Source organism: Lithobates pipiens, unplaced genomic scaffold (assembly GCF_037356315.1).
Source record: "Lithobates pipiens isolate NorthernLeopardFrog02 unplaced genomic scaffold, aLitPip1_a1.2 Scaffold_8, whole genome shotgun sequence".
Taxonomy (NCBI): Eukaryota; Metazoa; Chordata; class Amphibia; order Anura; family Ranidae; genus Lithobates; species Lithobates pipiens.
The window spans coordinates 438,316,646-438,341,463 of NW_027507903.1; the positions used below are offsets into that span (position 1 = coordinate 438,316,646).

The 24,818-nt window shown below is 41.8% G+C and overlaps 1 protein-coding gene across 1 annotated transcript; it reads left to right on the forward strand.

Annotated features, from left to right (window-relative positions):
* The first annotated feature begins 21,867 nt into the window (after positions 1-21,867).
* Positions 21,868-24,526, forward strand: LOC143963103 (P2X purinoceptor 7-like). Its single transcript, XM_077472666.1, has 5 exons — positions 21,868-22,088; positions 23,260-23,287; positions 23,374-23,439; positions 23,781-24,151; positions 24,240-24,526. The coding sequence occupies exons 2-5, from the start codon at positions 23,285-23,287 to the stop codon at positions 24,427-24,429; spliced, it is 630 nt and encodes a 209-aa protein (XP_077328792.1). The 5' UTR covers positions 21,868-22,088; positions 23,260-23,284; the 3' UTR covers positions 24,430-24,526.
* The last annotated feature ends 292 nt before the right edge of the window (positions 24,527-24,818 follow it).

Consider the following 24,818-nt stretch of genomic DNA (forward strand, 5'->3'; position numbering starts at 1 on the left):
CTCTTACTCTTGGTAAATATACAAGGGGTATGCAATGCAAAGAAAATCCCAATAAGTCAAACAGTAGGTCCTGAAAGAACCTAGGACCCCAGGTATAAAAAGGAAGAGAAAGACCTTTTATGTCAAACTGCTCCCTTTAAAGCCTGATGCCATGGCCCAACATACTTTGTGGCACAATTATAAAACAACAAGTTACAAGAAATGCAATATTTAATTTCTAAGTAGAGTTCCCCTTAAAGTGTGCAGATATTGTGCACAGAGTAAGTGGGGGGAGAAGAGAAGTGGAGTCTTTGTGATGTAGTTGTTCAGTATCTTCAGCTAGCTCAACAAGGGCCCAGAAATATTGCCATTCAATGTCGACCAGCAACAGAAAATATGATGTGCAAAGTGTTTCCTTTTTGAGGCTTTAATGTAAAGAGATGGGATAAAAGTGTCTGCATGCAGTGTTTTTGTAGGGTGTACACAGGGTGGGCTTCTGCCCGCTCACCAATCCAGATTATACCAAGGCTCAAGGGAATAGGATGTCTCGGAACAGGCTCTTAAAGAATCTGCAACCAGTGAAGGGTGTCTGGCTGCACACCTAGTGACACTGGAATACTGCTGTAACTGTACCGGTGACAACGAGAGTGACAGGGAGCTGGCATTGGTGGATCTTTCACTGACTCGCTGGAGACTCTCTGCACTGTCTGGGCCGCGGTGCCTGCTCCCATCCCTTGGAGCGGCCAGGTCCCTGCTCTCAGCTGAAGGCTGTGGTCCCAAGAGAAAGACTCCTCCCTGGACCAGGCTATTTATGTCCCCCCCCCCCCACCCCCACCCCCCCTGCTCCGCCATTCTTCTCTCTCTTGTAGTCTGCATCAGTCTGGCTCCAATGCACAAATCCTGGCTCCTTGGACAACATATCCCATGATCCCTTACTCTCAGCTGTGGTCTCTACTTTCAGGAGGTGATGACACAGTGTCCAGGCTGAACACTAGAGGGAAACAGTCTCACTGATGCTGGTGTTACAGAATGTCCCATGATGACACAGGCAAAATTAGCCAGCACCTGGCTACAGTTGCATAAAGCTGAACTTTATAAAAACAGCTAAAAACACAACTCAAATGCATATATATGCAAAAGCACTGCCAGACAACATAGTTGGGCATGTGGCTTTTCTTTTTTTTTTTTATATGCAGCTAAGTAATACTGCTGGATTACTTACCCGCTTGCAGCGTAATTGGATAACAAAAGAACAAGACACTAATTAAGTCATACCTGCTCTGTCCCGTCTTATAAACATGTTCACAGTATAACAATGGCAGCACTGTACGAAGCAATAAGGCCCCAACTGGCTCACACTCTTGTCATTCCCTCTCTCAGTCTGAGTGCTGCTGTACAGTACAATAAAGGAAGATACAATAAAGGCAGATTCCTTTACTAGTTGTAATAAAAAATACATTTATTGGTTTATTAATACAAACTGGACTAACTAGCATTTTTATCTTCATAAAACTCAGCTTCAAACTATTCTTCCATTTTTCTCCTTCCATTGTGCAAACCAGACATACAGAAGTGATTTATGAAAACTGAAACATAGAAAACAGCAGAAACAATTGAGATGTTGCCATAACAACAAACCAGGTTTCATCTTTCATAAGAAAAGAAGAATTAGGAAATTTGATTGGCTGCCATAGACAAAAGCCCCTTGCTTGCCCCCTTGCTCCTGCTTTGTTTGAAAAAAAAAAAAATGTTTACTGGATTTTCATTGATTTTATATTTCTGTGGAATAAATTGAGATATTTTATCACTTGTTCCTGGAGTTTATCTTTAAAGCTCTAAGAGCTAGTGAAATATTCTGATTATTCCTGACATTTTCCTTTACTGCCTACACCGCCTGCGACGTACTGATTGCAGCTCTGTTGTACGCAACTTGACTCCTAGTATTTTCTTTGTTCCGCTGCAATAACCCTTCTATTATAATTTTTTATACAAACTTGCAGTGGTCTAAAGATAGCAGTTCTAAATCAGAGTGCTGTTTCACCTTTCTATTTCAACAGTTGCCCATATGAACAACATGAATGTTTTTTGTTTTTTTCATGAACGCCTTCTTTAACTGCATTGTGGAAATTTACACCTATGTTTTCTTAAAGCAGGCCTACTCTGCTACCTGGAGTCCATAAAGAAGCTCTGTAAAACTTAACTGGTCTTGCAGAACAAAAAAAGCTCTAACAGCTGCCGGTCATGGGATCAAATGCCTAGCATTTTCGGGCCTAGGGGAAGATCAAAGCCATGGCAAAGCCACCTATTGTCCATCTTTATTTAACCTCTTGCAGACCTGCTGCCATCATTATACTGCGGCAGGTCGGCACATTCCCACGAGCCGTCGTAGCTATATGTTGGCTCCTTTAACCGGGATAGCAGGTGCACTCACGCACCCTCTGCACTGCGGGGGTGCCGATGCTCGTGGGCCGACAGTCGCAATGATCGCTGGCCAAAAGCAATCACGGGCACAAGTGGCAGAACAACACAAATCCCTGTTCTGTTCTGTGAGGAGAGACAAATCGTGAGTTCCTAATAGTTAGGAACCACATCTCCTCTAGTCAGTCCCCTCCCCCAACAGTTAGAACAGACAGTCCGGGAACACAGTTAACCCCTTGATCATCCCCTAGTGTTAACCCCTTCCCTGCCAGTGGCATTTATACAGTATGCAGTGCATTTTTATAGCACCGATCGCTGTATAATAGTCAATCATCCCAAAAATGTGTCAAAAGTGTTGTCTGATGTGCCCGCCATAATGTCACAGTCATGATAATAATTGCAGATCCATTACTAGTAAAAAAAATTATAACAAAAATGCCATAAATCTATCCCCTATTTGTAGACGCTATTACTTTTGAGCAAACGAATCAATATACGGTTATTGCGATTTTTATAACGAAAAATTTGTAGAAGAATACATATAGGCCTAAACTGAGAAAAAAATGGCTTTTTTTAAAAAACTTGGGGATATTTATTATAGCAAAAAGTACAAAATATTGTGTTTTTTTCTAAATTGTCGCTCTTTTTTTGTTTATAGCGTAAAAAATTAAATCCGCAGAGATAATCAAATACCATCAAAAGAAAGCTCTATTTGTGGAAAAAAAAGGACGTCAATTTTGTTTGGGTGCAGCTTCGTACGACCGCGCAATTGTCAGTTAAAGCGACACAGTGCCATATCACAAAAATGCTCTGGTCATTGAGCAGCCAAATCTTCCGGGGCTGACAATCATGTAGCCCAGGGGGTCTCCAAATCTTCTAAACAAGGGGCCAGTTTACTGTTTAAACTTTAAGGTGGCTAGACTATAACCAGTGGAAGTAGAAAATACCCCAGCGTCAGTGGGAGTAAACAATGCCTCAAGTTTGGTGGTCAATGGGAGTAAAAAAATGACATTGCGACTGTGGTCAGTAGAAGGAGAAATAATGCCTCATTGTTGGTGTCAGCAGGTGGAATAGTGTCCCATCGTTGGTGTCAGTGGGAGGAATAGTGACAAGAGTTATATATTTTTTTTTTTTGCCACATCAGCATACTCATTCAAGAGACTTAATTCACTTTGCAGTTCATTTATGTCCCTTCTCGTTTCCACATCATCGTAGCATTTATAATTCTCTTGAAACATTTATATTCTGTTTCCTTTTCTGTGTGGGTTTTTTTTCCCCCACAAATGTTATAACAAAAATACTCATACTCCTTATACAGTAACGTATTGTTTGTCCCTCCCTCTAACTCCCCCTGCGCCACCCCTCCTCATCCCCCTGTATCCCTACCCCTATCTCAATGCAGCACCACCATTTCTCTAACTTGGTGTGGTTCTATTCTTGTTGTTCGTTCACTAAAAAAAAAAAAAACTAGAACCTTAATGCTTCTGCGTAGCTCCATGTTTTTTTAAATTTTTTCCAACACTCCCATTTTTCCTTCACCCCCACACTTTTTTCCTCTATATTATACCTCAAACATTCCATATTGTATTTTTCTTCTACTGCGTCTATCCATTTCCAAATAGATGGACGTTCCACTTCTCGCCATTTTTTGGGGATGAGTTTTTTTGCTGCATTTAGTAGGTGTGGTATTAATGAGTCTTTATAATGTTCAAACCTCCTTCCACTCCACACAGCAAAATAACCCACGAATCATTCGCTATTTCTTTTTTAGTGATTTTGATTATGAAAAATAAGATCTTTGCCCAGAAATTTTTAATTATAGGACAGTCCCACCATAGGTGGGCCATTGTTCCTGTCTTTTTACACCCTCTCCAGCAATCAGCTGATTTGCCGGATTGGTATTTACAGGTTTTATCAGGGGTTGCGTACCACCTAGTTAGGCATTTGTAGTTCATCTCTGCCATTCTACTGCCGAGCTGTGGGTTAGTTTCAGGACTTTTACTATAGTGATTTTGTCTATTTGTGAGCCTAATTCCCTCTCCCATTTTTTAATATATGGCGGAATTGCCAGTTTATCTTCAACAGTTAATTATTTTTGATATGTTTTTTGTGTTATCTATTGCACATAACCTTTCCAACGGCATCAGAACTTCTCCCGCTCTTATTGGTTGGGGTAAATTTTTTACAAAGTGACTCAACTGCAGATACCGCCAATTGTCAATCTCCATTAATTCCTTTTTGTGTCTTATTTCGTGAAGTGACAAAATTTTCCCCTTTGTTACGTCTCTCAATTGAGCCCTGTCTCCCTTTATCCAACTCCCTCCTATTGACCTTTTCCCTGGTGCAACATAATTATTTTCATACAGTGCAATCAACGGTGAGTTATATTTCCCATTTAATTGTTTATATATTTTATCCCAAATTTTTAAAGTGTTTCGTGTCAGTGCGTGAGTGTTTTCGTCTAGTGCTCTATAATTTGGGGGATTCCATATTATACTTCTCAATTGTGCCTTACAAAGTATATATTTTCTATATTGACCCACCTCTTTTCAGTTATTTCCCTGACCCATTCGGGGTTTCTCGACAATATTACCACATTATAATATTTTTGGATATCGGGAATTGCAAAACCCCGTGTCTTTTTTCCTGTTTTAATATTAAGAAGGAAACTCTGGGTTTTTTATTTTTCCAAACAAAGTTCATCACCAAAGATTTTAGTTTTCTGAAATATAATTGTGAGTGTGGCACGGGCAGCATCTGGAACTTGTAGGTTATCTTAGGGAGGATGGTCATCTTTAAGGTATTAATGCGTCCTATGCATGAAAGTGGCCTATTTACAGTATTAACTCTTTACTTACTTTTTTTATTTCATCTAATAAAGATATATAATTTATTTTGTATATTTTCTTCATAGAATTCGCTAATTTGATTCCTAAGTATTTTAGTTTTTTCCTCCAAGGAAACTTAAATTCCTGTTGTAGCCTCCGTCCTTCAAACTTGTTCAAATTTATGTTTAATATTTCCGATTTTGTTAGATTTATTTAAAAGTTTGATATTTCTCCATAATGTTTCAAAGTCTTTAATAAATTGGGAATTGTGATCCATGGGTTCCCTATATAAAGTAGGATGCCGTCCATGAATGCTGTGAGTTTATGTTCTTCAATCTTCATCCCCTATCCTGATTCCTCTTATATCGGGGTTTTTTCGGATCATGGAGAGTAGTGGCTCTAAAGACAAAACAAAAAAGAGGGGGACTCGAAGGACATAGATGCTACTCCGTTTATTTTTATAGTTGCTGTCGGGTGATGGTACAATGTTTTAACCCACTGGACCACTCTCGGGCCAAGTCCCATAATTTCAAGTGTCTGTATCATGAGTCCCCAGTCTACCCTGTCGAACGCTTTTTCAGCATCGATCGACAGGAATAGACCTGGGGACCCACTTTCTATTATCTTCTGGAGGATTAACAAGGTTCTCACCCTGTTGTCTTGTCCTTACCTTCCTGTTACAAATCCCACTTCGTCCGGATGTACCAGTGTGTTCAACAGACCTCTCATCCTCCCTGCCAACACTTTAGCATACAATTTTGTATCTGCATTTAGCAGTGATATTGGCCTGTAGCTTGAGCATAGCGAGCCCTCCTTACCCTCCTTTGGGATGACTGTAACCGTAGCGGCCAACGCTTCCCTGCCCATTTGAAATTCTGCCCCCAGGCCATTCATATATTGACATAACTTTGGAGTTAAAATCTCTTTAAATTTTTTGTAATAAAGTGTTGTAACCCCATCCGGTCTCTCCCTCCTCATCGGCCCATCCTGGTAACTCGGGCACCTGTAAGTCTAGTTTATTACAAAACTCAACCAAATCTTAAACTAGCTGATCTTCCCTCTTTCAGGCCTATCAGACAAGCAGGGAACCCCCACTTGTACTTTATGTTCTGTGCCCACATCCGTTCCAGTAGAGGTTTCAAGAGTCGTCTTCTTGTCAACGTTTCAGATGCCAAGTCGGCAAAAATTTGTAGCTCTGACCCTTGATATTGTAAGGGAGGTTTTCCTCTCAAGTTGGACCAAATTTCAGCTTTGTCCTCGTAGAATCGGAATCGTACTATTATGTCCCTCGGTCTAACTACTTCCGTATTTTTTGGTTTTCCGAACCTCTGCACCCTCTCTATCTTTGGAAAATCTCCCGGGTCTTTATCTAGTAGTGGGCTAAAGATTGTTTTTATGATTTCTCTCAAGTCTTCTCTTCTCCTCTGGGACCGAGAGAATTCTCATATTTTGTCTTCTATTATGATTTTCCCAGTCTTCTAGTCTGTAGAGGATTTTTCTCTGATTTTGTTGTATCGTTTTAAGTTGATTCTTTAGCTTACATAACTCCTGGGCATGTTTATCGGTTCTCTCTTCCATCACCTCTACTCTTGCCAGCAGGTGTCCTAAGTTGGCGCTTAACAAGTTTATTTTGGCTCTAATAGCATTCTCTAATTTTGTAAACATCTCCATCATGTCTCCTTTTGTAGGATTTAAGGCAGTTGTACTCTGTTCCTCTTCTCTACTAGATTCCAGTTCGCTCTCAGTTGTTAATTCCTCCCTGGACTGATCAGGTACCTCTCCTGGTTTTTTATCTATTCTCTTCTTCTTGTCCATTCTGGTCTGTAGTTCTTTCTCAGAACCTAGGGTTTGAGGGCTTACCCCCTGATTCATGTACTGCTTAATTGTACTTGTTGTTGCTTTCGGGGTTTTGAGCGCACCACCCTTAGTACCTTTGCTCGTAGCTTTGCTCATATTGCTCTTCTTGCCTCCTCTTATACTCTTCCCTAGCTTGTTGAGCTTTGTTAGTTCACCACCGAGGCTCCACTGTTCCTATAATGAACAGTCCTTGTGTACCCCTTAGCCCTCTACCCAGTCTAAGGGCTCTATGGCGCAGGGGGGTAGTTTTAGTCTGCTACACTTTTCATACCCCTATATCTCGCAGTCACCGCCCTCCCGTGACAAGATATATTAACGCTAATAATACTGGATAAACCCTCTGCACACTGCTACACCCTTTCAAGCAAACTTTGCAATAAAAAATAGGGATATTTACTTCACACATATTGCAATAAATATTGCATACAGTTTAAGCTGGCCAACTGCGTCAAAGTAATCCCTCCTTAGCAAATCCTACACTGCTTTGCCACTGCAAATGCTACTGTGGACACAATGCCAACCTGGGGCAAACACAAAACAAAATGGGGGAGAGCTACATGTTTCATAGTTGCCAACATTCTCAAAAAATGTATAGGGACACTTTTTTGTCTGTAGGCGGAGTCTTATTATAATCAGGGGGCGGGGCATTAATTTTTAGGCATGGTGTAGCGAGGGGGTGGAAAAATATTGAGAGTGGCTTAAAAGGGTGTGGTTAGAGTCTGAGATGAAAGAGGAATGAGGGGAGAAGGAAGAGAGGGATGAAGGAAAAAAGAAAGGGAGAAAGAAAGAAAAAAAAGATTAAGAGATAGGGAGGGAAGAAGGAGAGAGAAGGAAGGCAAGAAAGAAGGTAGGTAAAGCAGATAAAGATACTCCAAACACCTGGTGTTAGCGCTTTAATAATCACGACACCATGGTTGTTATGGTGTCAGGATGATTGAAGAGCATTATTTCTTATAATAAATTGTAATATAAAATTAAATAGTTCAATTGACCATAATGCAGAATCAGTGGGAGTCCTGAGTGTGTCACTTGTCACCGTCGCCTACCACCAAATGCAGCTTGGCTCACTTGGGTTGCCACATCATCCCTTTAAACCTGAACACATATGAATTACACCGGTTCTGAGGCTAATTTAATGCAGATTAGGCACCAAGTGAGTTTTATTACCACATTAATCAGCTACAGAAGCTGTGTAATTAATATGTGTTCTGTTTCTAAGGGATGAGGTGGTAACTCTACTTGTTACCACAGATGCAGCTTGTCACTTGTCACCACAGATACAGCGGACTTGTCACCACAGATACAGTTTGTCACTTGTAACCACAGATACAGCTTGTCGCTTGTCACCACAGATACAGCTTGTCACTTGTCACCACAGATGCAGCTTGTCACTACAGATCTGCAGCGCACTTGTCACCACAGATGCAGCTTATCACCACAGATACAGCTTGTCACCAGAGATGCAGCGCATTTCTCACCAAGATACAGCGCACTTCTCACCAAGATACAGCGCACTTTGTCACCACAGATGCAGCTAGTCCATGCTGCTCTGTATTGGTGATTCAGTCTCTGTGACATTTACAGAAGACCAGCTCTCAAGGAGGCAGAAGGGAAGAAAAATTAGGTGGAGCCTGGGTGGCAATGAAAGCAGCTGCCAATAGAGCAGCCACCCGGGCTCCACCTTTTGTTTCTCCCTCACCAGAGCTGGTATTCTGTAAAACGGCAGCAGAGACAATTCACTAGTGCTGGCCCTGGACCTCTAGCAGGGGCACTGGCAAAAAATGGGGAAACCACCAATTTCCTGGGAAATTTCCAGGGACACAGTGAGACTGGGACAAGGGTCTAAATATGAGGAATGTCCCGGGAAATTCAGGACTGTTAGCAACTATGCATGGCTTCGATCTGGCCACTGACCTGCAATAAAATAGAAAAAAGATATACAGTGCCTTGAAAAAGTAATTTTTACATTTTGTCATGTTACAACCAAGAGATTAAATGTATTTTATTGGGATTTTATGTGATAGACCAACACAAAGTGGCACATGATTGTGAAGTGGAAGGAAAATGATAAATGGTTTTCAACATTTTTTACCAATAAATATGTGAAAAGTGTGGGGTGCATTTGTATTCAGCCCCCCTGTGTCAATACTTTGTAGAACCACCATTCGCTGCAATTACAGCTGCAAATCTTTTTGGGGATGTCTTTACCACCTTTGCACATATAGAGAGTGACATTTTAGCCTATTCTTCTTTTCATAATAGTTCAAGCTCTGTCAGATTGGATGGAGAGTGTTTGTGAACAGCAATTTTCAAATCTTGCCACAGATTATCAATTGGATTTAAGTCTGTTTAGGGTTGTTGTTCTGCTGGAAGGTGAACCTTCACCGCAGTCTCAGGTCTTTTGCAGACTATGACAGGTTTTCTTTTAAGATTGCCCTGTATTTGGCTCCATCCATCTTTCCATCAACTATGACTAGCTTCCCTGTGCCTGCTGAAGAAAAGCATCTCCACAACATGATGTTGCCACCACCATGTTTTGGGGATAGTGTGTTTAGGGTGATGTGCAGTGATAGCCACACATAGCGTTTTACTTTTATTCCAAAAAGTTCAATTTTGGTCTCATCTGACCAGAGCACCTTCTTCCACATGTTTGCCGTCTCCCCCCCCCCCCCCCCCCCCCCCATAGCTTTCCGCAAACTGAAAACAGGACTTCTCTTGGTTTACCTTCAACAATGGCTATCTTCTTGCCACTCTTCCATAAAGGCCAGATTTGTAGAGTGCACGACTAATAGTTGTCCTGTGAACAGATTCTCCCACCTGAGCTGTGGATCTCTACAGCTCCTCCAGAGTTACCATAGGCCTCTTGGCTGCTTCTCTGATTAATGCTCTCCTTGCCTGGCCTGTCAGTTTAGGTGGACGGCCATGTTTTGGTAGGTTTGCAGTTGTGCCATACTCTTTCCATTTTCGGATGATGGATTGAACAGTGCTCCGTGAGATGTTCAAAGCTTGGGATATTTTTTTTATAACCTGTCTGGTGTGTTCCTTGGCCTTCATGCTGCTCTTTGTTCACTAAGGTTCTCTAACAAAGCTCAGAGGGATTCACAGAACAGCTGTATTTATACTGAGATTAAATTACACTTAGGTGGACTCTATTTACTAATTAGGTGACTTCTGAAAGCAATATGTTCCACTAGATTTTAGTTAGGGGTATCAGAGTAAAGGGAGCTGACTGCAAATGCACCCCACACTTTTCACATATTTATTTGTAAAAAAAAATTGAAAACTATTTTCAATTTTCCTTCCACTTCGCAATTATGTGCCACTTTGTGTTAGTCTATCACATAAAATCCCAATAAAATACATTTTACGTTTTTGCTTGTAACATGGCAAAATGTGGAAAATGTCAAGGGGTATGAATACTTTTTCAAGGCACTGTATCTTCAAGGTACTGCTTAGGCACAATTTATTTTTTATTTATTCTGTAGCAAGTCTTCATGTTTTAAGTTCTGGTCCACTAAAGAATCGTCAACTTAAAGTTCACAGATTTTTAGATATTGGTGAGTAGGTTGACTGTTACCTTTACAGTATTGTTACTCTTTTTTTTTCTTCATGCAGAACTCTTTCTTTACAACTTTATGCAGATGATGCATAACTATTGCTAAAAGGCAAGATGTTACCTTTTTTTGTCAAACATGAACATCTATGCCCTCATTTCTATCTCCAATCATTCACCCCTAGTGGCAGGGAAAGATTCCTAATGGGGAGGCAAAGCGTCGGGTTCACAACTTCTCTAGACATCTTACCGCTTGGGCACAAGACAGTCCGACTGAATTCTGCCCCTCCTAACAGGCACTGTCAGTTCAGCTGAAACCTACTCTCTGCATGCTGTTGAAACTCATTAGTGTTCCCGGTTGGCTGTCTTCCCACTGGGTTTATTGTGAATTGTCTTTGAATTACTTCAATACAAGTTCATTACATCGCACTTGGACTTGGACACTCGCACTTGTGTGTTATTGCCACTACATCTGCACCTCATCTGGAGAGCCCAAAAGAAAGCTGAGACCACTTGCCATAAGGGAGATAGACAAAGAATGATACCCAGGAAGAGTAGAAGAATGTCACCAATCGACCATTGGGAAGTAAAATCATCTGAACTTGAGATTCGCCCCGAAGATACCAGCAATGTAGTATGCCATTGACCGACTTACATCTGCATGAGAGTGCCTCTGAAAGATTATAATTGCAGGCCTTCACCTTTGCAGCACAGGCCAGTGGTTAAGAATAAGGACATAGGAAAGACCCTGTACTTGTATGTTGGGCTTTCAAATCCTCATTTTGTACTTTTCTTAAATAAAACATTGAAATGTTGTCCTCACCTGGTCTGAAATTACTGAAAGGGGTGTATTGCAAGTAACCCACACACATAAGTGGGGTACCCCAAGGCTCTGCCTTGGATCAATTCTGTTATTTATTCATAAATTACATAGATCAGGCATGTCCAAAGTCTGGCCCGCGGGACAATGGCGGCCCGCGGTCCGGTTTTGAATGGCCCGTCTGGTTATTTAAACATATACATCTTTTGTGGCCCCTGGCGATCTCCCAGCGCCGGGGTCACAAAAGATATATAGTCCGGCTGCCTCGGAGGGAGGAGGCAGGACGAGTGCCATGCACACAGGAGGAGAATTTCCTGTTTACACGGCAGCTGTAATAGGAAGTCCCATCTCTGCCATTGGATGACTGTTCTGTCCATCAGAGGAGGCAGGACTTTCTCTTAAAGGGACCATTGTGTAAACAGGAAATTCTCCTGTAGGATGTCTTTGGCGACGTCCTGCCCTCCATGGCTGCACTGATGGTAATGGTGGCTGCATTCCTGGCAATTGCAATTGTGGGGCTGCATTCCTGATAATGGTGGCTGAATTCCTAGCAATGGTGGCTGCATTCCTGGCAATGGTGGCTGCATTCCTAGCAATGGTGGCTGCATTCCTGGCAATGGTGTGTGAATTCCTGGCAATGGTAGGTGAATTCCTGGCAATGGTGGGTGCATTCCTGGCAATGGTGGTTGCATTCCTGGCAATGGTGAGTGAATTCATAGCAATGGTGGCTGCATTCCTGGAAATGGTGAGTGCATTCCTGGCAATGGTGAGTGCATTCCTGGCAATGGTGGGGCTGCATTCCTGGCAGTGGTGGGTGCATTCCCGGCAATGGTGGGGCTGCATTCCTGACAATAGTGGGTGCATTCCTGGCAATGGTAGGTGCATTCCCGGCAATGGTGGGGCTGCATTCCCGGCAATGGTGGGTGCATTCCCGGCAATGGTGGGGCTGCATTCCCGGCAATGGTGGGGCTGCACTCCTGGCAATGGTGGGGCTGCATTCCTGGCAATGGTGGGGCTGTATTCCCGACAATAGTGGGGCTGCATTCCTGGCAATGGTGGGTGCATTCCTGGCAATGGTGGGGCTGCATTCCTGTCAATGGTGGGGCTGCATTCCTGACAATGGCGGGGCTGCATTCCTGGCAATGGTGAGTACATTCCTGGCAATGGTGAGTACATTCCTGGCAATGGTGGGCGCTTCATTTCTAGCAATGGTGGGCGCTGCGTTCCTGGCAATTGTGGGTCTGCAGATGGGCACTGACCCTTATTTTACTTCACAGTTCTTTATTTAAAATTTACATATTTTTTTTCCCTGAAGCTTCCCTCTTATAGTGAAGGTGCGTGTTATACGCCAATAAATATGGTGTATCGAAATAATACACTTGAGCTCATCGCTTCACCACACACAGCCACAAAGGCAAGAGAATTCTTGTTGGGCAGTGTATTAGTGCTCGAACTAACACACTTAGACCGAATTTTAATGGTTTCGAAGAATGTCAGGCAAAATGGTCGGCCCTTGCGCATGTTCAGTTCATCAAATATGGCCCTCTTTGAAAAAAGTTTGGACATCCCTGACATAGATGATGGGGGTAAATAGCTTAATCTTAGTTTTTACTTCACATTAGGATATAGAAATGTTACAGAACAACCTGAATAAAATAATGGGATGGGCAACTACATGGCAAATGAGGTTTAATGTGGAGAAATGTAAAGAAATACATTTGGGGGCTAAAAACATGAACACAAACTACTAATTAGGGGGAGACCCTCTGGAGGAATCAAGGATGGAGAAAGATCTGGGATCCTAGTAGAAGACAGATTGAGCAATAGCATGCAATGTCAAGCTGCAGCTACCAAAGCTGGCAGAATATTAACATGCATAAAAAAGGGGATATATTCCAGAGATAAAACAATAACCCTGCCACTTTATAAAACTCTGGTCAGGCCACAGCTGGAATATTCTGTCCAGTTCTGGTCACTAGTCCTCAGAAGGGATGTGCTGGAGCTGGAGAGAGTCTAGAGAAGGACAACAAAATTAATAGGGGGACTGAAGGAGCACAATCACAAGTCATGACTACAAGCACTAAACTTATTCTCGCTGGAGAAGAGACACTTGAGAAGGGACTTAGTAGCAATTTACAATTACCTTAATGGTGATCCCAGCGTAGGAAAATAACTATTCAGTCTCAGGGAGGGTAAGAGGGCTACATAATGAGATTGGAGGATAAGCAGTTTAACCTTAAACTGTGTAGGGGGTTTTTCACTGTCAGGACACTAAGGATGTGGAACTCTTCCACAATTGGTGGTGTCAGCGGGGAGTATTGATATTTTTTAAAAGACTCTTGGACGTGCCTCTTATAGAACACAACATATAGGGATATGGGAAATTATTATCAACAGTACACCTTCACAGAGTGAAATGGATGGACTATTGTTTTTATTCAACCTTACCTACTATGTAACTATGTAACATAGTTCACTAAGTGGGTCTTAACGCACTGGGGTATGAAGACATCAGTGTGGAGTGAAGTAGTGTGAAGACTCAAGTGGTTACCTAGAGCAATGGAAGTTTAACAAGCAGCCTGTCGAACTGCCTCTAGCAGCAAGGGGTATGTTGTTGGCATTTCTTCCGCCAGTGGTGTGTCCCCCAGAGCAACCAGAGTGGGTTTGCACTGCTGAGGATCCCATCTTGTACAGAGGCACAGAAGCTCAAGAGTAAGTGCATGTGTGAAGCCCACGCAGTGTGCATGGCAGGGCCCACTTCACTACTGGGGAGTAGTAGTGAAAAACACTGTACAGGTGGATTTCAGATTAAATTGTCAAGGGAAACTGAGAGTTAACTAGAGAAGAATTGTAATGCAAGTGACACTGCTGTTACAGTGTCCAAACAACAAGCCGGGTACACAATAACAGTTTTTTTTTGTGCAAACCAGTAGGTTGCACGGAAAAAAAAATGACAGTTCCGATTGGAGACACTGTACTAGCCATGCCAAAAAAATAAATAAAAACCTGACAGTTCCGGTTGGAGACACTGTACTAATCTCTGCTATTGGCTCAGAGCGCTGATCCGGAGTCAGTCGGCTTCTGTCAGACAGACCGACATACACATGGGCAGAATGTCGGGCAGTTTTTTTTGAACCGGCAAATGTCTCCCGAAGTTCTGCCCATGTGTACCGAGCTTAAGCCACCAACAGGGATTGCAGGTAAGTTGGATATGGGAGAGCTTGGTGGAGGTGTTTTTTTAATTCAGAGACACCAAGTCTCCAAATATTGTCCAAATACTGTTATCTTTTTTTCTTGAAGATAACATTTTTGAAATAACTTGGTTGCCCTATGGTAATATATTATGTAACAGATCTTTCAGATCTGTTTTCCTCTCTAGAGACCATCGTCTTTACTGGAGGAAATTAGGACAAATACATGTAAGTTGTTTTTCTAGGACTGTTTTAGTTTCGCTGAATATTTTAAGACAAACTAGAAAATATTAATAGACACTGCCTAATTGCTGAAACTGACATGTGCAATGTGTGTTCCTTAGTGTATATGCTATATCTCTCTGGAGGAAACAAGAATGGATGAAACAAGTTCAGCATAAAAACACATCTTTATTATCAAGAACATATTTAAAGAACATATAAACCTTAACTAAATGTCATTTAGACTTATGATACACTGGGGCTGATTTACAAACGGTTTGTGCCATGAGTTGCGGTGCACGCCGATGCGCAACAGCCGTTTTCATATTCACAAAACATTTGTGCCTGTAACACTGTGCCATTTACTATTATCATGCCGGCGCACGGGAGGTGGCGATTGGTGCGCCGCTATAGACAAGGCGCACGCATTATTCAACTCAGAATTAAAAGAATGTGGAAGTGTGAATATTATATGGGTGATTTGGGTGATGTGAGGAAGTATAGTTATAACTGTCCAAGTAACAAATATGCCCAAAATAGAATGGAAAAGTAACTTTCTGTGAACAAGCCTGCTGTGCCTGGAAATACACTTTAATTTGTAAAATACACCTCAATTTATGCACTGCGCATGCACAAGCGGCATTTGCGCATGTTCAAGTGCTTTGGTTCACCAGCAAAATCTTAGTAAATGTCCAGCTACGTAGTTGCATTTGTATAAGTTGAACAGGCGCACCTCTCAACTTGCCTTTTTTTTTATGCTGGTTCACTTTCATGGTTTTTTTTTAAGGCTATTTGCACACAGGTCATGTTAGCATTAAGAAAAAAAAAATTAAGAAAAATAAATGCGTGGGGGTCCTCCGAAATTCCATACCAGGCCCGTTAGGTCTGGTATGGATATTAAGGGGAACCCCATGCCCAAAAAAAAATGGCGTGGGGGTCCCCCTCAAAATCCATACCAGGCCCTTCAGGCCTGATATGGATTTTAAGGGGAACCACGCGCCAAAAAAAAATGGCATGGGGGTCCCCCTCAAAATCTATGCCAGCCCCTTATCCGAGCACGCAACCTGGCAGGCCGCAGGAAAAGAGGGGGGGCGAGAGAGCGCCCCCCTTCCTGAACTGTACCAGGCCACATGCCCTCAACATTGGGAGGGTGCTTTGGGGTACGCCCCAAAGCACCTTGTCCCCATGTTGATGAGGACAAGGGCCTCATCCCCACAACCCTGGCCAGTGGTTGTGGGGGTCAGTGGGCAGGGGGCTTATCGGATCTGGAAGCCCCCTTTAACAATGGGACCCCCAGATCCCAGCCTCCCCCTGTGTGAAATGGTAAGGGGCTTACCATTTCACCCAAAAAGTGACAAAAGTGTTAAAAACTTAAATTTTTGACAATTCCTTTATTAAAGTCTTCTTCTTTTCATCTTCTTCGGGTCTTCTTTCCTTCATCCTTCAGTCGCCTGGGGGCAACTTAAAGTTGTGTTATAAGTCGCCCCAAGTCGCACTGTGATTCATATTCAAGTCGTGTCCAAGTTGCCTCCCAAAGTCACGCTGGAAGTCGTGTTGCCCCTGTGTGAATGGACTGCTAATGCGTGCGCTATTATCAATCGCATATCATTATTGCGTGCGCCGGCATATTATCTGTTGCGCTTATGCGTGCGCCGGTTCACACGCTCAATTAATAATTTATCTGGTGCACAAATTAAGGTATGAACTGGCGCAGCGCATTCATCTTAGTAAGAGTAAAAATTTAAATACTTGTTTTCACCCTTTCTTCATCCTTTGTTGCATCCCAGTGCTACTGATATCTTGTAAGCTCTTTGCAGCCATCCCTGCCTATATGCCTGTGCTCCAGTGCTAGTTGCATGGAATCTAGGTATTTATCAGGACTGTTCTGTAGATGGTGAGTGACAACATTGGATAATGCCTGTGTAATGTGTGTGGAAACGGTCACATATAGTCTTCGTTAGAGTCCTAATGACAACTCGAAAGCAGAACTGGGAGACATGGATAGACCAGAAAATGTCTAAAATAGGACTTTAAAGGATTAGTTCACATATATAGGCCTGTAAAGGTGACCTAACACTGGACCTCCACCCCTCGGTCCCCACTGTGCTTACCTCCCGTGAACCTGAGCTCCACTGGTTCAGGGACTTCAAATCACCTAACCTTTGGCTTGGAAGGGATGAAAAATTCACAGAATTCATGAAACATGAGTCCACACATTGCATCAACAGGGAGAGTTATTTAAAATATGTGACATGCAATATTAGATTGCTTTGACACTCTTTTGGTGGTAGCTAAAAATGGCCTTATAACTAATGACTTAGGGCAGGTGTTAATTGTTGGAGGGTCCTTATTGCTGTGCCCCAGTCAATTAAAATATTACAAGGATGTGTCACCTGCACAGTATACACCTGAGCAATTGCTGGTGTTGTTCTGTTTCTATACCACAGGCATCTGCAGCAGTTACAGTTGGTGTATTGTGCCTCCTGCACAGTATACACCTGAAGCTACCCCCAATTGCTGGTGTTGTTCTGTTCGTATACCACAGGCAGCTGCAGCAGTTACAGTTGGTGTATTGTGCCTCCTGCACAGTATACACCTGAAGCTACCCCCAATTGCTGGTGTTGTTCTGTTTCTATACCACAGGCATCTGCAGCAGTTACAGTTGGTGTATTGTGCCTCTTGCCCAGTATACACCTGAAGCTACCCCCAATTGCTGGTGTTGTTCTGTTCCTATACCACAGGCAGCTGCAGCAGTTACAGTTGGTGTATTGTGCCACCTGCACAGTATACACCTGAAGCTGCCCCCAATTGCTGGTGTTGTTCTGTTTCTATACCACAGGCAGCTGCAGCAGTTACAGTTGGTGTATTGTGCCTCCTGCACAGTATACACCTGAAGCTACCCCCAATTGCTGGTGTTGTTCTGTTTCTATACCACAGGCATCTGCAGCAGTTACAGTCGGTGTATTGTGCCACCTGCACAGTACACACCTGAAGCTACCCCCGATTGCTGGTGTTATTCTGTTCCTATACCACAGGCAGCTGCAGCAGTTACAGATGGTGTATTGTGCCACCTGCACAGTATACACCTGAAGCTACCCCAATTGCTTGTGTTCTTCAGATCCTATACCACAGGCAGGCAGCTGCAGTAATTACAGTCTGTGTACTGTGTCATCTGCTTAGTGTGCACCTAAAGCTACCCCAATTAAATAAAGATCCACACCAAAGAGCAAAGCGGACCTCTCCTTGCTCCGCATCAGCTGAGATCTCCAACCCCACTAGACCTTCAGTCCTCTTTGAAACATGCACTGAGAGGAATGAAGGTGTAGAATTAGGTGTGTCACAGCCAAGTACTTGCAGGCACTTTGCTAGCAGTACACCAACAGTCCGATTGTAGCAGGCAAATTTCCCTGCCCCAGCTGCTGGACCGTAGAAAGAAGTTCACTCCCAGCCATCCACATGCCCAGCGGTTGAATGCTAGCTTGGCTAAATTGCTAGCACTTCAACTGCTGCCTTTTCAGTTGACATACTCGGTCCCCTTCTGTGAGTTTGTGTGAGGTTCCTCAGTGGCAAACGCCACTTTTTCTCATGGAAGGCAATTCCGGCTCTCTACCGGCATGTGGAAGGCAATGTCCATGCCTCGCTGGACAGGGCGGTCAGCGGTAAGGTGCATATTACAGCTGACTCATGGTCCAGCAGGCATGGACAGGGACGTTACCTATCTTTCACAGCGCAATGGGTCACTCTTTTGGCAGCTGGGAAGGATGCAGGACAAAGTGCAATAGTGTTGGAGGTTGTTCCGCCACAAAATGGTACTACTGGTTGTGACACACCTCTCTCCTCCACCCCCTCCTCTTCTTCTTCCTCCATGGCCTCTTCCTGTGCTTTGTCCTCAAAACCAGTGGTGCTCCGTAGGTGTTCAAGGGGCTACGCAAGTACGCAGGCAAAAAGATGCCATGGCGTGCTTGTGCTGGTGTGCTTGGGGGACAGGAGCCACACTGGGGCAGATATTTTGTCAGCTCTGCAGGGGCAGGCTGAGAGGTGGTTGACGCCACGCCAGCTTAAGCCAGGAATGGTGGTTTGCGACAATGGCACCAACCTCCTCTCCGCCCTCCGACAGAGACAACTGACCTATGTGCCTTGTGTGGCTCACGTCCTTAACTTGGTGGTGCAGCTGTTCTTGGGCAGGTACCCGGACTTACAGAATGTCCTGAGGAAGGCCAGGAAAGTCTATGTGCATTTCCGCTGATCATATAATGCCAGTGCTCGGCTGGCTGAGCTCCAAAAGGAGTTGAACCTGCCCAAGAACGGCCTTATCTGTGACATGCCCACCAGGTGGAACTAAACTTTGGCCATGCTGCAGTCACTGCACACGCAGCAGAGGGCCATCAATGAGTACCTGTGCGACTACGGCACCAGGACAGGGTCTGGGGAGCTCAGTTTTTTTCACCACGCCAGTGGGGCATGATCAGGGATGCATGCACTCTCCTGTCACCATTGGAGGAGGCCACGAGGATGGTGAGCAGTGACAGTGCATGCATCAGTGACACTGTACCTCTTGTCCACCTATTGGAGCATACGCTGGGTGGAATAATGGACAGGGCACTTGAGGCAGAACAGAGGCAGGAAAAGGAGGACTTCCTTGCCTGTCAATGGCCCCCTTTATCCAGACAGTGTTCCTGCTGTCCCGCCGATCACACAGGAAGAGGACGAGGGGGAGGAGGAGGAGGATTGTGTCAGCATGGAGGTGGAGCCTTGCACTCAGCATCAACAGCAGCAGTCTTTTAGGGATGATTTACAGTCCCAAGAAACCCGTGGACTTGTACATGGCTGGGAGGAGGTGGCTGCAGATCATGTCGTCCTTAGTAAGCCAGAGGACCGAATGCCTCAGCTAACCTACGCTGCATGGCCTCCCTGGTCCTGCAAAGCCTGCGGAAGGATCCTCGTATTCTTCGGATCAAGGAGAGGGAACATTACTGGCTGGTCACTCTCCTTGATCCACGGTACAAGGGTAAGGTTGCGGACCTTATCTTGCTGTCACAGAGGGAGCAGAGGATGAGACATCTCCGGGAGGCCTTGCAGAAAGGTCTGTGCAATGTGTTCCCAGAGACTGGGAGGTTACAAACTCCTGGTCCTGGACAACGTGTTGCTGAGGCTTCGGTCAGTCACAGAAGAAGCGATGGAGAAGGTGGCCATTTGCCCATTTGACCAATGCATTCAGACAATTTTTTAGTCCACAGCCCCAATGATCGGTTCCAGCAACCATCGTCAGCGTCTGATTTACATGGTGAAGGAATACCTAGGGGCAAGGTTAGACTTGGACACCTTTCCCACCGAAAATCCTCTGGATTACTGGGTCTTGAGGATGGATCACTGGTGAGAGCTTGCACAATATGCAATTGAGCTACTGGCCTGTCCTGCATCCAGCGTTCTTTCGGAATGCACATTCAGTGCTGCTGGAGGCTTTGTAACTGATCACAGGGTGCGCCTGTCCACCAACTCGGTTAATCGACTAACCTTCATAAAGATGAATCAGTCTTGGATCACCACCAGCTACCAAGCACCTGAAGCTGATGTAACCGAATATTTTTTTTTTGAAGTATCACATCCTTTCAAGACTATGCTGATGCTGAGTGACTATCCTGTTATGTTGACTGACTATCCTCTTCCACCTCAATGATTCTGCTTGGAAGAACATTTTTGGTTCTGGGCACCAGTGGCTAAGTCCCAATTTTTCAGCCCCTGTTTAACAAGGGCATGTAATTATAATTTTGGATGCAATGCTTTGCAGCAGGGCTCATTCCTGCACTGCAACTAGAGTATCTGGGAGAGGTTGCAGTGTTGTAGCACCAGCACCAGTGCCTAAGGCCAATTTTTTCCGCCCCTGCTTAACAGGGGCATGTAATTACAATTTTTGATGCAATGCTTTGCAGCAGAGCTCATTCCTGCTCTCCAACTAAAGTTTCTGTGAGGTGTTGCAGTGTTGTGGCACCAGTGCCTAAGGCCCGATTTTTCAGCCCCTGTTTAACAGGGGCGTGTAATTACAATTTTTGATGCAATACTTTGCAGTAGGGCTCATTCCTGCGCTCCAACTAGAGTATCTGTGAGGGGTTGCGGTGTCGTGGCACCAGTGCCTAAGGCCCAATTTTTCAGCCCCTGTTTAACAGGGGTGTGTAATTACAATTTTTGATGCAATACTTTGCAGCAGGGCTCATTCCTGCTCTCCAACTAGAGTTTCTGTGAGGTAGTGCAGTGTTGTGGCACCAGTGCCTAAGGCCCAATTTTTCAGCCCTTGTTTAATAGGTGCATGTAATTACAATTCTTGATATAATATTTCACAGCAGGGCCCGTTCCAGCACCCACCAAGAGTAACTTACACTGTTGTGGCACCAGCACCACCACAACCACAACCACCTAAGGCCCAATTTTTCTACCACTGTTCAACAATGGTATGTAATTACAATTCTCAAAGAGTCACTTTGAGGGCTTACAGTGTTAACTTGTAGCAACACCAACACCTTAGGCCCCCATTTCTGCAGAGCATATAGGGCAGGCCCCTACTTTCAAACATCCAACTTACAAACGTCTCCTACTTGCAAATGGAAGGAGACAACAGGAAGTGAGATGAAAAAAGACGGACGACAAAACAAATTATACAGGGGTGATAACCCTTCCCTATGTTTTCCAAAAAGCTTAAAAATAGATTTTTTGACTGGAGCTACACTTTAAAAATGTATCACTTCAAAATTACAAACAGATTCTACTTAAAGTGGGATTCCGCTCTTTTTTTATTTTTTTCTTACCTGTCTCACTGGTGGGTGAGTGCTAGCTTCGATTGGCATCCACGTCCGGCGTTTATTTGACCCCCGGCGCGACGAATCTTTTCTTCAGGATGACTTATAAAAACCTACTCTGGCATTTTCCATTTTAACTGTGGGCGTCTGAAGCCCACAGGCATTTACTTCCTGGTATATGATGACGTCTGGCTCCCAGCATGCTCCGCTCCATCTTGCACATGCTCAGTGAGAGCAGTGACAAGGAAAGAAAAACTCCAGGAAGTTCCCGCCCCGTTGTCAAGGCAACGAAAACCACACAGCACAGAGAACAAAGAATGAATGAAAACGAACCACAGAAGCAATCACAATTCAAAATAGGAACGTCGACTCTTGAACTCGGAGGAAAATCTAACATCTGCTCAACCAATTTGATTTTCTATCTAAAAGGTATAGTGTCTTTACTTATTGATTTATATATATATAGAGAGAGAGAGAGAGAGAGAGAGAGAGACAGAGAGACAGAGATAGACAGAGAGCCATGTGTTTGTTTGTTTTTTTATCTTTCTCTTTCTCTCTCTCTCTCTTTATATATACATATATACATATATATATATATATATATATATATATATATATATATATATATATATATATATATATATATATATATATATATATATATATATTTTAGATATAAAATTAAATATCATTATTATTTTTTTTATATATATTGTATAGCTAAGTAGTCTAATTAAATGTTATGCTCAATATATTTTAATATATCGTTCTATTCTTTACATTTTGTATGTAATTTTATTACTGCTTTCCTATTTTTTGTGTGTGTATATGTATAGTTAATTGTTCTATTTATTTCTATATGTAATCTCGCTGCACCTCAATATCTCATTATAATTGTGTGTGTGTATATAATATCTATATATATATATATATATATATATATATATATATATATATATATATATATGTGTGTGTATATATAAAATATCTATATATATATGTGGGTGCGTGTGTATGTGTGTGTGTGTATATATATGTATATGTATATATATATATATATATATATCTGTGTGTATGTGTATAGATATAGATATAGAGAGATAGAGAGAGAGAGAGAGAGAGAGAGAGAAAGAGATCTGTTTATTTTTTAATGTTTTTTTATAATCTATATATATATATATATATATATATATATATATATATATATATATATATATATATATATATATATATATATATATATATATATATATATATATATATATATATATATATATATACATATACTTAGATATTTATATATATATATATCAATATCTATAAAATTAAATATATATATATATATATATATATATATATATATATATATATATATATATATATATAATGTGTTTGGAGATATAGGTATATGGCGTGATAGAAAATATATATATTTTCTTCATAATTTTCTATGGAACTGCTCAAGCTTATCGCTACGGCCTACATTCTATTTTAATTTGTATTGGTCTAAAAATTTTATATATCTATATATATATCTATATATATATTTCTAATAATAAATTTTTTCTTGTTATTTCATTAAAAAAAATTTGACGTAAAGAACATCACCTTTCAAGTAGTGTGAAATGGTAAGTCCATTTCTATTTAGATTGTCATATATAATTATGTTATGGTGATATTTTTTGAAGTTGACTTGTATTATTTTTTTTTTAAGGAAAATACTGAAGTTCCATCAGGATCCAGAACAAGGAGTTATAGTTCTCTCACTCAAGAGGAAAGGGTAATTCAGATAGAATATTGTTTATATTATACTTTTATTTCAGTTGTATCTCTACACATGTCTGGATGTGTATAATGATAGACCAAATTTTATAGAATAATCACTTATTTCATATTTTTATTACCCATAAATATTAGCAATAAAATTAATAATTTTTCTATTTTGTTTAATTTTGTCTTTTATTTATTGCTTTTGTATACACTCTTTGTTGTAATTTTTGTAATTTTTAAATGTTTATTTTAGAAAACTAAATAGTTCTTATTTTTCAAAATTGTATTTTTAATTTTTACGTATGCTTTTATATTATGCTAATGTGTTTATTTTTTTTATATTTTTTTAAGAGAAATATGATGATTGAACAACTGTTGGCAAGGTATCCCGACACAGAACACGATCCGGCCTTTCCCAATAATCCCCGGATAATAAGTACCCCTGACGATTCAAAAACAAGCCAAGCTGAAGATACCCCTGAAGACCGTATTGGCAACACTCACTGGTGTCATTGTGAGTGTTGCATACCAATGGCCACGCAAATAGAATCTGTGTGTTGCCGGGAAATACACCAGGTTGAGGGATGCATCCCTGAGGGCGGGAAATGTATCACCTGTGCGGATATGTTCATTTCCCAAATTGCGACGCAAGAACATGTTCAACTCACATCCCTGGCCATGCATCTTGATGAATTACCTGTCGTGGATGCCAACAACAATCGGTAATTATTTTCATTTGTAATCAATACATAACAAATACACTATGGTTTCTTTGGCCTTTTTTTAATTATAATTTTATTTTATTTTCAGGCGATTACGGAAGACAGCCTACCGACTATTCATGGCATGGATTTACGGATATTTAGGGAAGGGTAATCGGAGAGTAATTCCGTCCTGCGCTGTTAAAGTAGTTAGAGATGTTTTTCCAGATCCGAATGGTTCGTATGTGGGTTTTTTATATTCAGATGACTACGATGCCTCTGAGATGGCATTTCATTAAAGTTTTTTTTTTTTTTTTTGTTTATTGAATTATAATATATTTTTGGTTATTGTTTTTAATTGTATTATCTTTGTTTTAATAAATCATATTTCATTAAGATGATGGTTTTGGTATTTTTTTTCCACTGAATTGTATGTACACATTGCACAAACTGTGTATGTTTACTAATAATACACATGAAGCTGTAAGTAGAATTCAAAGCGTTTTATTAAATAAATAAAATAAAATAGAATATATATCTATATTAACAATATATTAAACATTATGTCCCTTACCAAACAAACAAAACTTTATTACTATTTACTTTTCAAAAAAGGAGCAAACTTATCACAACGACCGTTTCAATTATCAAAGTTGAGGAAAACGTGTCATATGCTCCCTTACTGCAG

Coding starts and splice junctions, on each gene's coding strand:
- LOC143963103 (XM_077472666.1), top strand. Junction 23,440..23,780: donor CTCTCACTCAAGAGGAAAGG/GTAATTCAGATA, acceptor TATTTTTTTAAG/AGAAATATGATGATTGAACA. Junction 24,152..24,239: donor GTGGATGCCAACAACAATCG/GTAATTATTTTC, acceptor TTTTATTTTCAG/GCGATTACGGAAGACAGCCT.